We start from the raw sequence: 14,004 nt of genomic DNA on the forward strand, positions 1-14,004 counted from the left end.
CAGGAGGCAAGGGGCCATAAACTCCCCTATGCAAGACCTGAATTCCCAGGTGTTAGGATCGTGCTGGTTGAGAACACAAGTCCAACCCTGTTCTTCCTGCCTGTTGCTATGGGTAGGGAGGGATGTCCTGATTGTTTGGGAGTGGGGGAAATGTTTGAGATAACTGAGCTTGAGAGGTTGATGTTTGGGGGACAAACCCTGTAGCCCCAGAGGTTTGTTTCATATTCGGGGCCAGAGACAGGCCCCTTAAGAAGTTTCCCTGCTTTGGTAGGGGATTGCCTTGAGTATCCTTTTTAGAGTGACAATCTGAGGCCCAGTGTTGTGGGGACCTCAAGTAGAAGCCGGCTGGTGCTTAGTTTTATTGCCCTTGCATTCCTTGGCAAAATGTCCTGGTTGCTTGCAAATAAAGCAAGCTTTAGGGAGGGTGCCCTGAGTTAGGCCCTGGAATGCAGCTCCAACAGCTATGCCAATAGTATGAGCTGAGCTGATGCCTGCATAGTACTTGATATAAACAGAAATGTCTTTGCCTTCAGGGTATGGCCATAAGGCAGCTTGGCAGGGAGGGTTAGTATTTTGGAAAGAAGAGGTTTTTTTAATTCACTCTCATTTTCATGTGAGCCCAGAATCCGTTCTGAAATGTCAATAAGATGGCTGATGAACTTACTGTAGGGCCCCAATGGTCCTTGCTGGATTTTAGCTAGGGAGTTTGTTAGGGCTTCCTTAGGGGGAAGCTGTTCCCAAGCTTGAGTCCAGCAGTTTGTATTTGATAGAGAAGACCAGGAGGATACTTGACTTGTTGCTTTTTGGTGTCATAGGGGCTATTAGCTCATAATTTTTGCAAGGTCCAGTGTTTGAATCTCTGCCAAGCCACCGCGTTACACCATGTGGTTTCCTTGCAAAATTCTTTAAAATCTGACTTCTAGAGGACAAAATCGCCCCCTGACAATACAGCTGGAATCAAAAATTACCCCTCATTGGGTGTCAGCCACTTTTCACTCAGAGTTTCATTTACAGACAGTGTGACGGGAACAAATGGTCCATATTGTGAAACTGCATTTTTTAGTTCTTTCATATATCTAAGCCCAATGTGGAAATACTGTTGTTCATATGTTCCATCCCACTACCCAGCTGAGGTGGCAGAAATTTCATTTTCATCTGCAGGGGCCCCTTCACTGGAGGTAAGATTCTCCTCCTCATCCTCTCCTTCAACTACAGGGCCTGAGGTGGACTGGACCTCTTTGGCAGGGGGTAGGACAGGAGCCTGTGCTCTGATAGGAGTTACAGGAAATCCTGCAGGGTATTAGGAACCTTGTTCTTTTTCTTGGGAGGGAGGGTGGCAGCTTCATTTAGGGGTTGGGTCAATTCAAGATCCAATTCCCTCAGTTTTTTTTTCTTTTTATATTTCTTTTAATTATTTACACTTTATTCACTTTTAATCCCCTCATAAGCACCTCCTCCTCCGCTCCCTATCCTACACTCTCACCCCCTTCTTCACACATGCCAGTCCCCATTTCCACTGAGAAGGAAGTTCCTCCTCTGTATCCTTCTGATTTTAGTCTATCAGAGCTCATCAGGAGTGAAAGGATGGTCATCTTTTGAGGCCTGGTAAGACTTCTCTCTTCTTGTGGGGTAGTGAATCAAGAGCAGGCCAATCAGATTATGTAAAAGGCAGTCCCTCTTCCCGTGACTTTGTAACCCAATTGGAAACAAAACTGCCATGGGCTACACCTGAGCAGTGGTTCTAGTTTAGCTCCATGCATGGTACTTGTTTGGAGAATGCACCTTGTTTGGAGAATACACCTGAGCAGTGGTTCTAGTTTAGCTCCATGCATGGTACTTGTTTGGTCTGGGAAGACCACTGTGTTCAAATTTCTGGTTCTGTTGCTCTCCTTGTGGAGTTATTGTCCTTTCCATATCTTACTATTTCCCACTTCTTACATACGTTTCCATGAACACTGCCCAAAGTTTGGCCATATATCTCAGCATCTGCTCTGATAGTCTGTAGCGAAGAGTCTTTCAGAAGCCCTCTGTGGCTGCTTTCTAGTTTGTTTCCGGTTTTCTTCTTCTTCTGATGTCCTTCCTCTTTGCTTTTTGGGATGGGGAGTTAGCATTTTCATTAGGGGCCTCTCTCTTGTGTAGGTTCTTTAGATGTACAGATTTTAAAAGATTCTTCCTATATTACATGTCTGATTGCATGAGTATAGACTGTGTGTGTCTTTATGCTTCTATAACAGCTCACTCAGGATGATTCCAGATCCCACCATTTACCTCTAAATTTCATGATTTCCTTATTTTTCATTGCTGAGTAATACTGCATTGTGTAGTTGTTCCAAAAATTCTGCATCCATTCTTCAGTTGTGGGGCAACTGGCCTGTTTCCAGCTTCTGGCTATTACAAAGAAAGCTGCTAAAAACATGGTTGAGCAAATGTCCTTATGTGTAATTGAGCCTCTTTTGGATATATGCCTAGGAGTAGTATGGCTGGATCTTGAAAAAGCACTATTCCTAGTTGTCTGAGAAAAAGACAGTTTCATTACCAGAGTGGTTTTACAAGTTTACATTCGAATCAGCAGTGAAGGATGGTTTCCCTTTCTCCCTTTCTCCACAACCTCTCCAGCATATGCTGTTGCTTGAGTTTTCCATCTTAGCCATTCTGATAAGTGTAAGGTGAAATCTCAGGGCCTTTATAATTTGCATTTCCCTGATGGCTATTGACATTGAGCATTTCTTTTCTTTTTCTTTTTTTTTTTTTATCAATGCAGTTTATTCAGGAACCTTGAACAATCATCTGACCCTGGGGAAAGCCAGCCCACAGCTTAAATAGCCTCTGGGTAGCCAACCCCAGCGTGCCATGTGGGCAATGCACATAAGTCCACATACATGGAAGGAAGCCAGATCCTCAGCCTTAGCCAAATGTGGAATTGTTCATGACAGAGAGCACTCACCATCGGGAAGGTGGAAGGTGGAAACCAGCTCCTTCTAGCCTTGTCAGTTTGCATCCTGGAATAACTTCCTTGGTAAATAAAATGTTTTCCCTCAATTCTTTTAACTGGACAAAGAAGCCAGCAAGACTTCCATAGTCAATAGTGAACAGCAAATGGTACCAGAATTTGCTAACTAGAAATCTGGGGCTTCTTTTCCCAGGTGCTGATCCACAAAGAGGTCTAAGTGGCTCCTCACCAAACCTACTCATGTGACTGGACCAGATGCTTGCCTATTCCATCTTCCAAGGCAACATCATTGTAAGTAATATGATCTCTGCAAAACCATTTTGAAAAGCTGTCTAGGAACTAGGGTCCCCTTAAGGTCTAGCCTGTCTTTGCAGCAATACAATTAGGCAAATGCAAACAAGGCTGCAGGTGCTTACCCAGTGTTTGATCCAAACAATGAGGCCATCAAGAAGTATGTCAGGGAGAAGAAAGCCACAACTCTAGTAAGTGTCAACCACAGTAGTCAACATTTTGTCTTTAAGATTTCTTATTAGAACCAGATGCAATGGTGTACACCTGTAATGCCAGCACTTATGAAGGAAATGGCATGAGGATCTCTGTGTGTTCAATGACAGCCTGGTCTACAAAGTGAGTCCAGGACAACCAGAGGCACTCTCTTTCAAAAGACAAACAAAAAAGATTTTTAATTTTTGTGTGCTTTTAATTTTTTTTATTAATTATTTGTTACATTTTCTTTCACTTTGTATCCCAGCTGAGGGCCCTTCCATCATCTCCTCCCAATCTCTCTCTCGCCTTTCCTCTTCTCACTCTATGCCCCTCTCCTAGTCTACTGTTAGGGGAGATCCTCCCCTGCTTCTATCTGATCCTAGCCTAGCAGTTGTCATTAGGAATGCATGCATTGTCTTCCTCTGTGGCCTGGCAAGGCTGCACTCACCCCCACCCCCCTCAGGGGGAGTGATCAGAGAGCCAGCCCATGAGTTCACATCAGAGAGAGTCCCTGTATGGCATACTAGTGAACACACTTGGAGACTGAGTCTATGGGCTACATCTGAGCAGGGGGTTTATGTCCCCTCCATGCATGGGACCTCAGAGCCCACAGCTAGGGAAAGGATCTTCCCCAAACCTGTATCTGACAGAGGGAGTGTTACTATCCAGAATACATGAAGAACCTAAGAAGTTAATCACCAACAAACCATGCCATCCAGTTTAAAAGTGGGGTTCACAGCTAAACAGAGAATTCTCAATAGAGGAATATCAAATGGCACAGAAACACTTAGAGAAATCTTCAACATCCTTACTAATGAGGGAGATGCAAATTAAAAAACCATGAGATTTTACCTTACCCCCATCAGAATGGCTACAAAATAAAAACCTCCTGTGACAACACATGCTGGAGAATACATGGAGAAAGAGGAACCCTCCCCCATTGCTGGTGGTAATGTAAACTTGCACAACCACTTGGGAAATCAATCTGGTGCTTTCTTGGGCCATTAGGACTAGTCCCTCCTCAAGATCCAGCTATACCACTCCTAGGCATATAACCTTTTATTTTTATTTTTAGTGCTGCTTGGGTGTGCATGTGTGTGCATACCTGCATGAGTTTGTGTGTGTATATGAGTACAGATGGTCACAGAAGCCAGAAGTATAAAATCCAAAAGTGTTATACCTCCCAGGAGTTCCAATATTCATACCAGGAACTGAACTAGGGTCCTCCTTCCCTCAAATACCAATCTTTAACCAGTGACCCAGCTGTCAAGAGTCATCTACATTTCAATTTTTCAGTCATATGCCATTTAAATTCTTGTCAAAATCTGTTCATTCAGTGCTGCCTACTGAATAGAAAGACCCAAGCATGTCAAAAAACTTCCCATGTGACAGCTATTGTGAAAACAAAGAAAGAGAGAAACTAAAAAAAAAAAAAAAATGTTCAATATGTACAGCCAAGGTCAAGATCCTCTCCTGCAAACAAATGTTGAATGACCTGAAGGGATACAGAAGACAGTGTCTCTATGAAATATTTATGAAATCAAATAAGCCCCATCTATGATTGCCTTCAATCAGCCACAGTTGATTTGGAAGTTTGTTGGCAAGTCCAATGAATACTGACTTTAACTTCTGTGAATATAGGGACAAGCCATGTTTGGATCAAATCTTAGAAGTGTTAAGAGTGGGGACCTAGAGGTGCTGTCCCAACAACCAGAGGAAATTAGCTCTAGCCTATAAGCTTGTATTCTACTAAACACAGGGTGTGCTTGGGTTTGACATGGTTATAAAATATTGTACACTGTTATATAAAATATACACACTTGCCTTACAAAGCTCACATAACAGGTGTCACTGTTACAGTGAAAGTTCATACAATGGATGGTCTTACTCTTCTTACCTCACCTGAATAGTGTGATATCAGACCCAACTGGGGTGTGTTAGACCTTCAGAAATCATCCTCAACATCGTTTCTCCAACTAGACAGGCTTCTTCTTTACCTCTGTTTTGCTCTTGTGATATTTTTCCTTAGTTTGAATGCCTTCCCCAGGTCTCTAGTCCTCCCTCAAGGCACACAGTGTCCCATTTCTTAAAGAACATTCTCAGAACATTCTAAGCCCTTTGGAACACTAGCCCATTTGTCAGATTGTATATGAACATAGCTGGCATTTGCAGGTCCTTACATGTTTGGTGGGTTTTTCCTTTTCCCAGGGTGCAACAGAATTTATTGGGCAATTTCTACACACAGAGCAGTCCTGAAAAGCTTTTGTTTGCCAACTTGTCTCAAACTTCCCAAGTGAGCAACTGATCTCCCTATGCAGAGCTGTATGGGATAGCTGTCAGAGCTCCCCTTCGGGTTCCATGGACTCCTATGGGGTACCCAGAACATCCTGGATTTACTCATGTTGAACGAGATGTTTGTGTGTGTGTGTGTGTGTGTGTGTGTGTGCTTTTGTGTGTTTGTGTATGTGCTCATCTTGATTGAGGTGTGTTCACATGCATGTGTACATGTGTGCTCACATGCAAATGCCTTCTGTATAGCAGGTACTTTCTAGGTCCTTTATGAAGTAGCATCACATTCAAAACTCACCACAGTTGTCTGGGTTTAGTGCTATTATGATCCCCATTCCACAGGTCAGTAACCAGAGGCTAAGAACACTTACTTGTCTCAGAGTTGGTGTCTGTCCATGTGCTAGGCCCAACACTTAATCACAAACATAGAGTATTTTATCTGTGTAGTATGGGTCATGCCCAACTGTCACTACTTCTCCATCTCTTTCTCCCACAGAATAGTTCTCTAATCTCAAGAGGGAGGATCTTCACCTTACTCCTTTGTCACATGAAAGCCTACAGAAATTCTGGGTTTTGACACCAGATGACTGAGAAAAAAGAAAAAAGAAACAAGAAGAAGTACAAGACTGCTACTAAGTATAGTAGAACAAGAAGAAGGACAAGACTGCTTCTAAGTATAGTAGAGAAGAAGTTTTATTGTAGATAAAAGGTTAAATAGAGCCAGAGACTGAGACATCTGGGAGAGTCCACAGTGAACATGGCCAAGCTGAGCAGGGTCATTTGAGGGGGGAGGAGAAGGGAGAACAAGAGAGGAGACAGTCATAAAGCAAGAGCAGCTGCCTGGGCCAGGAGACTGAACAAGAGGTAAAAGGGCCAGAACAACCAGCCTAGCCAAAATAACTGGATTATATAGGGATAAGCAGCTGGCAGAATGGCAGGCTAGTTCCTGGGCTTTAGGTTTCAGGGTATGGGCAGGATATGGAAGCCAGGAGTACCCTGCAACAGCTAGAAATGGAGGGATGCTTGGAGCACTTGGCTAGCCAGCCTCAGCTTTGTTGTATTAACAAGTACAACACTTAGTATTTTGTCCAGGGTTTGACACCTGACACTGTGATGATTTCTTTCAACACCTTTTTTTTTTTTAAAAAAAAACACAGTCCATTTCTTATGCATCTTCTCCTACATAACTTTAAATCTAGAAATTGCCTAGGTCCCTAATCCTGGCAACCAAAAGCCACTCCAGTGCTTGTCCCCAGGATGGTGTGACTCCCCCACCCGAAGCCCAAACACACACACCCTTGCTGTGTGCCTCGAGGTCCCATGATTTGCTTCTCATTGGCACTCATTGTACTTGACCCCACTCTGGAAGTTGGACTCTTCCAACTGTAGTTTATGACCCCAAAACCTCCAGCACCACCAACTCCCATGTTCCTGTCTTCCCATGTAAACAAACTAACTTTCAATGCCTCTGCCCATCCCTGATGAGACTTCCACCAGGCTTACTCATTTCAATCCAAAGATGTTATTCTATACCACAGTACAAGTTTAGGCATGTTAGCCACATGCCTCAGTGTGGGGCTTCTTCCAAATGGACCCTGACTGTTTGCTTTAGGACCCTCATTAAGGCCTAGGTGTGCAAAATCTGCACTCCCCGTGCAGGGTCCGTACTGCTCCCTCTCCCTAAGAGACTCACAGCCTGTGGTTCAATGCAAAAGCAAGAGGCAGTTTATTCGGATAGTGATGGGGGTCGTCCCGTCAAAGCAGGAGACGACCCTGAGCATACTAAGCACAGAGTTTTTATTCCAAAAAAAAAAAAAATTCAGGCCTTTACATTGATTAGTCAGCAGAAAAGATAGTAGTAATGTGGGCTGGCAGCTGTAGTGGGGAGCTCACAGCTCCAAGGACAGTCCTCCCTTCTTCTCCCATCTCTCGGTTTTGTAGCAGGCCGCTTACAGCTTCAAGGACAGTCCTCCCCTAAATTGCCTGACTTGTTCTTCTTTCTTTTTAGCTAGCCCTTATTCATGTTCCAGTTGTTTTTCTTTCTAATTTGGGATGGTCCCATTTCTCATTCCCCCCTTTTTTTTGGCATAATTTTAACCCTAAAATTACAGGCTAGATTCAGCTTGCATCTCTAATTGCTGATACTGCTGTTGAAGCATAAGGACCTGAACAGTACTGATCAGTTCTCTCACAAAATTGACTAGCTTATTAAGAATGCAGGGGCCAAGAGTTACAATCAGGAGAAGAATTAGCAAAGGGCCTAGCAAGGTGGAGATTAAAGTGGTCATCCATGGAGAGGAATTAAACCATCCTTTAAACCATCCTAGGCTTTGGGCTCGTTCTCACTTTCTCTTTTCTAAGCCCTCTTTGACCTATCTAGGGTCTCAGTGACAACTCCAGTATGGTCGACATAGAAACATCATTCTTCTTTCAGAGCAGCGCATAAACCTCCTTGTTGCAAAAACAATAAATCTAAGCCCCTTCTGTTTTGTAACACCATCTCTGATAATGGCTGTAAGGAATCTTTGAGCTCTCTAATTGTGCTTTCTAATCTTTCTATGTCCTCATCAACAGCTGCCCTAAGCTCATTTAACCTGGCTATGTCAGAGGGCTATAGCCGACCCTCCAGCTGCTGTCCCTACTGCTCCTAGCCCGACCCCAAGCATTATGGCTAAGGAAATTCCCAGGTCTCTTTTAGAGTTCTATTCATTCTTTCTACCTGTCCTGAACTTTGGGGTCTATATGCACAATGTAATTTCCAATTAGTCCCCAAAAATCTGGCCACCTCCTGACTTACCTGAGCAACGAAGGCCGGCCCATTGTCTGACCCGATTACCTTGGGAACTCCAAATCGGGGAAAAATGTCTTCTAAAATCTTCTTGGCTACAACCAGAGCAGTCTCTTTCTTGGTGGGAAAAGCTTCCATCCTGAGAAGGTATCTACAAAGACTAGAAGATATTTATTTCCATACCTGGCCGGCTTGATCTCGGTAAAGTCCACTTCCCAATGCATTTTAGGTCTAGTTCCTCTTAACCGTTTTCCCAAGCTTTAGGAATTCTTCAATACGTTTACCGTTTGGCAAGGTATACATGTCTGAGTCACTTTTTCAGTTAGAGCAGTGAGGTTTAGTATTTGGTAAGGAGATTGGAGAACAATTTCAGTCAATTTCCTTGCCCCTAAATGAGTCCATTGATGCATTTGTGCTATTAGTCTCTTAGTATCTTCCTGTGGCAAAATGACCTTACCTTTGGAGTCAATCCATGCTCTCACATTAGCATTGAATGTCCCTTGTTTTCTCTGGATTTGCTCCAGGATGTTCTCTGAGTATTTTAGCTGTTTCTTCTCTGGCAATTCAGTAGTTAATATCACTGGAGCAGGACTCCTCTGGCAGCTGCTTTAGCCTCCTGATCAGCCATGTTATTTCCCTTTGCTGCCTTGGAATTTCCCTTCTGATGTCCCAGGCAGTGAATTATGCTTACCTTGGTGGGCAGTAGTAAGGCATTGAGCAAGGCCAAGATTTTATTTTATTTTTAATTTCTTTACCGGCTGACGTCAATAGGCTTCTCTGCTGGTAGATGGCCCCATGCACATGGGCTGTAGCAAAGGCATACCTGCTGTCAGTGTAGATGTTTATCTTTTTGTCTTTCCCCAAAGTTAATGCTTGAGTTAAGGCAATTAGTTCTGCTCCTTGAGCAGAGGTGCCTTCAGGCAGTGATAGGGCCCATATTACCTTGTGTCCATCCACCACCGCTGCTCCTGCTTTTCTTTTTCCATTTTCCAAAAAGCTACTCCCATCTGTGTAATATGTCACCTCTGCATCCGGCAGAGGCTGGTCTTTTAAGTCCTTTCGCCATCCCTGTTCCTCCGCCAACACCTGCAAGCAATCATACTCTGGGGGTTGAATCTCTGGATCTGGTAACAGGGTGGCAGGGTTTAGCCCAGTTGCTGGGGCAAAAGTAATCCTGTCATTATTTAAAAGCAAAGTTTGATAATGAGTCATGCACGCATTCGTGAGCCAGTGATCAGGTGGCTGTCTGACAACACTCTCTAGGGCATGAGGGGCATAAACAGTAAGATCTTGTCCCAAGGTCAGCTTGTCAGCATCCTTTACCAATGTGGCGACTGCTGCTATTATCCGAAGGCAGGTCGGCCATCCTGCTGCTACTGGATCAATCTTTATAGATAGATAAGCTACCAGTCTCTTCCAGGGTCCAATCTTTTGAGTTAACACCCCTTTAGCCATTCCCTGGTTCTCGGCCACATAGAGATGAAAAGGTTTAGTGACATCAGGAAGTCCCAAGGCTGGAGCTGACATTAAAGCCTGTTTAATATTATCAAATGCAGCCTGTTCATCTTTTCCCCAGGAAAAAGAGTCATTGCCCTTTGTAAGGGCATACAGAGGGGCTGCCATTTCAGTGAACCCAGGAATCCATAATCGGCAAAACCCCGCTGTACCAAGAAATTCCCTCAGTTGTTTTGTAGTTCGTGGAGGGGGAATATGAAACACAGTCTCTTTTCTAGCCTCCGATAACCATCTTTTTTTTCCTTTCTTTAGTATATACCCCGGTAACTGACCTGTTTCTGGCATATCTGGGCCTTCTTTGCTGATGCTCTATAGCCGAGTTCGCCCAATTCTTGTAACAGTTGGCCGGTGGCTTTGAGACTGATTTTCTGACAATCTGCAGCCAGTAAGATGTCATCCACATACTGGAGAAGAGTTACCTGCGTATTTGTGGCCCTGAGTATAAGTGTGCCAGGTCTCAGTGCATCAAATATGGTAGGAGAATTCTTAAATCCTTGGGGAAGTCGAATCCATGTTAGTTGGCCCGAGACCCCGGATTCGGGATCTTTCCATTCAAAAGGGAAAATGTCTTGGCTGGCAGGGCTAAGTCGAAGACAAAAAAATGCATCTTTAAGGTCTAGAACAGTATACCAGGCTCTGACAGGGGGAAGGGAGCTCAGCAGGTTATATGGGTTGGGGACTGTTGGATGTAAGTCCATAACCTGTTTGTTAACTTCCCTCAGGTCTTGCACAGGCCGATAATTGTTGCTCCCAGGCTTCCGGACCGGCAGTAATGGAGTATTCCAAGCAGATTGACACCTTTTCAAAACCCCTAGGTCAAGGAGTCACTGTATATGAGGGTGAATCCCATCATGGGCTTCCTTAGACATTGAATACTGCCGCACTGCAACTGGGGCTGCCTGAGGTTTTAGCTCTATCTAGACTGGCGGTTACTTGCTTGCTTTCCCTAAGCCAGCTGTTTCAGCCCAGGCCTCAGGGTATTTTTTTACCCACCAGTCAAAGTCTTTTTCCCCCTCTTTTAAATTTTCAAATAGCCGGTATTCATCTTCCAAGTGAATTGTAAGCACGTGAATAGCATCCCCTCTTTTATCTGTAACCTGTGGGCCTTCTGGGTTAAAATAGATGTGGGCTCCTATTTTGGTCAGGATATCCCGTCCCAGCAATGGGTATGGGCAGTCAGGCATGACTAAGAACAAGTGGGATACCTGGCCCACTCCAAGGTCCACTGTTCTTCGGGTAGTCCATGTATATTGCTTACATCCAGTGGCCCCTTGAACCCATGATTTTTTTTTTCTTTCTTAGCCCCTGAGTCTCGCAACAGAACTGAATGCTGAGCGCCAGTATCCACTAGAAAATGGACTGTCTTCCCCTCCACTTTGAGGGTTACCCTGGGTTCAGGGAGAGGAACCGAACCCCATCCTCTCTAATCACTGTCATTGTTTAAGGTCAGGACCCTGGTCCCTGTGGCTCAAGAATTCAGCTGCTTCTTCTTCCTTTTGGGGTAAACTGTCCTCCAGTGTCCCGTCTCCTTGCAGTAGGCACACTGGTCCTTAGACAAAGGGCCCTTACGGTTGCCAGGAACTCTCTCCCTTTCAGTACAAGACTTTCCTGAACTACGGTGGCCAGAATCTTGGTCAATTTTTTATCCTGCCTCTTGTCTCTCTCTCTCTCTCTCTCTCTCTCTCTCTCTCTCTCTCTCTCTCTCTCTCCTCCTGTTCTTTCTGTTTCTTTTTTTTTTCTTTTTCTTCTTCTGTTTCTCGACTACAGAAGACTTTCTCTGCTACTTGCACTAAATCCTTCAACGACTTATCCTGCAGACCTTCTAATTTCTGAAGTTTTCTACGAATATCCCTAGCTGACTGATCTATGAAAGATACAGCTACTGTTGCCCTGTGCTCATCTGAAGCAGGGTCATAGGGAGTAAACCGGTGGAACACATCCATCAGCCATTCTAAGTAGGCTGCAGGAGATTCCTCCGACCCCTGGACCACTTCTCTTACCTTAGTCAAATTGGTGGGTCTTTGAGCAGCCCCAAGGAGACCCGCCATTAGAGTCTGGCGGTAAACCTTCAAGTGCTGCCTACCCTCTGGTGTATTGTAATCCCAATCAAGACGAGAGAAGGGAAACCCATTATTAATCTCGTCGGGGAGAACTGTAGGCCTCTCATCAGCCCCCGGGACATTCTTCCTTGCTTCTAGAAGGACTTGTCCCCTCTCCTCAGTAGTCAGGAGTGTCTGTAAAAGCTGTTGGCAATCATCCCAAGTGGGCTGGTAGGAAAAAAAGGACAGATTCAAACAAGTCAGTCAAGGCTTGGGGGTTCTCAGAAAAAGGGGGATTGTGAGCCTTCCAATTGTAGAGATCAGCTGTGGAAAAAGGCCAGTACTGAAGGGGGTGTTCCCTGTCTCTTTCTGGGAATGCATAGGCTCACAATGGGAGAGCCACTGAGTCCAACTGAGTTGCTCTGCGGCTTTGTGTTCCAGCTGCTGGGCCCTGTTCATTCTGAGCAGGGTCAGTTGGTGAGTGCAGCGGGACCTCTGGCGGTGTCTGCATTGCCCATGGTGTCTGTAGCAGCAGCGCTGAGGGACCTGGGAGGGGACTAGGAAAGTTGCATGCTAGCCCCCGCCCAGGTCCTGAGGGAGAACTGACAGCCTCAGGGAGACTGACAGGGGAAATGGTCGGAGGTCTGGCAGGAGAACCGGCCAGGAAACTGGCAGGGGTAGGGGCCATGGCTGGCGGATAAGGGGGCGGAAGGTCAAAAAGGAGGAGGTCTGCTTCTGCAGAAGTGAGCACTTTCTTTTTCTCCTCTTCCTTAACAGCACAAACAGTTGACGATGGAGTCTCTGTGGGGAGAACAAAGTGGCACACCCAGGGGGTGTGGATGGCAAACAATATCCTCCCAGGTTAGGAGATAAGGTACCTGACCAGGATGCCCCCCCCCCTCCGCTTGGAGGGACTTAGCCTTAACAGCAAGAAACGTGTCAAGGTGAAAAGTGCCCTCCAGTGGCCATCCAACCTGAAAAGCAGGCCATTCCGAGGAGCAAAAGGCTTGCCACTTCGCTTTTCTAACTTCCACTGAGAGGTTATGTGCCCTATACTTCACTTCTGAGAAATGGTCAAGGGTGAGAGATAAGGGTGTAGTCACCATCTGTCCCATAATGAAATCTTCAGTCAGAAAAATCAGAGAGGCAACAAGAACAGAGACAAAAAGAACCAAACAAGCAATCAGACAAGGACACCCATGCGGGTGATACCACAGTGCCCTAATGGAACAGCTCCCGGCCAGTCTCTACAAAAATCAGACTCAGACGGGAGGAGGACCATCTCTGATCCAACCTCCCAACAAAGGGAACCTGGAGCATCCTCCAGCTTCCTGGCTTTTCGATTATCTGACGCGCCCGTCAATCAAAATTAGCCTAATCAAGCAACCAAGACGGTTCAGACAGGCACCTAAGCAGAACAAAACAGAATCTGCAGAAACCTGAAGTCAAACAAATAAAATGACTGACCTGTTTCAACCTGACCTCCGAACCTAGTCTGGTGAGGGTCTGGGAAGGGCCGCATCGGTTTCTGGGGCAACATACCACATGCAAAACCTGCACTCCCAGTGCAGGGTCCATACCGCTCCCTCTCCCAAAGAGACTCACAGACTGCGGTTCAATGCAAAAGCAAGAGGCAGTTTATTCGGATAGTGATGGGGGTCGTCCCGTCAAAGCAGGAGATGACCCCGAGCATACTAAGCACAGAGTTTCTATTCCTAAAAATATAAAGCCTTTACATTGATTAGTCAGCAGAAAAGATAGCAGTAATGTGGGCTGGCAGCTGTAGCGGGGAGCTCACAGCTCCAAGGACAGTCCCCCCTTCTTCTCCAATCTCTCGGTTTTGTAGCAGGCCACTTACAGCTTCAAGGACAGTCCTCCCCTAAATTGCCTGACTTGTTCTTCTTTCTTTTTAGCTAGCCCTTATTCAAGGTCCAGTT

General features: G+C 45.3%; 1 protein-coding gene across 1 annotated transcript in view; it reads right to left on the reverse strand.

Moving 5' to 3' along the window:
• The window catches only part of LOC132651869 (activity-dependent neuroprotector homeobox protein 2-like), a 100,385-nt gene extending 86,796 nt beyond the window's left edge, over positions 1-13,589 (reverse strand). The window contains exons 1-3 of the mRNA XM_060376840.1: positions 13,535-13,589; positions 12,457-12,868; positions 10,301-10,610 (exon numbers count right to left, since the gene is read on the reverse strand). Coding sequence (XP_060232823.1) covers positions 10,301-10,610; positions 12,457-12,868; positions 13,535-13,589 — 777 coding nt within the window. The remainder of the gene's footprint in view (positions 1-10,300; positions 10,611-12,456; positions 12,869-13,534) is intronic.
• Between the last annotated feature and the right edge of the window lie 415 nt (positions 13,590-14,004).

The sequence above is a fragment of the Meriones unguiculatus genome (assembly GCF_030254825.1).
Source record: "Meriones unguiculatus strain TT.TT164.6M chromosome Y unlocalized genomic scaffold, Bangor_MerUng_6.1 ChrY_unordered_Scaffold_32, whole genome shotgun sequence".
In the NCBI taxonomy this organism is placed as follows: domain Eukaryota; kingdom Metazoa; phylum Chordata; class Mammalia; order Rodentia; family Muridae; genus Meriones; species Meriones unguiculatus.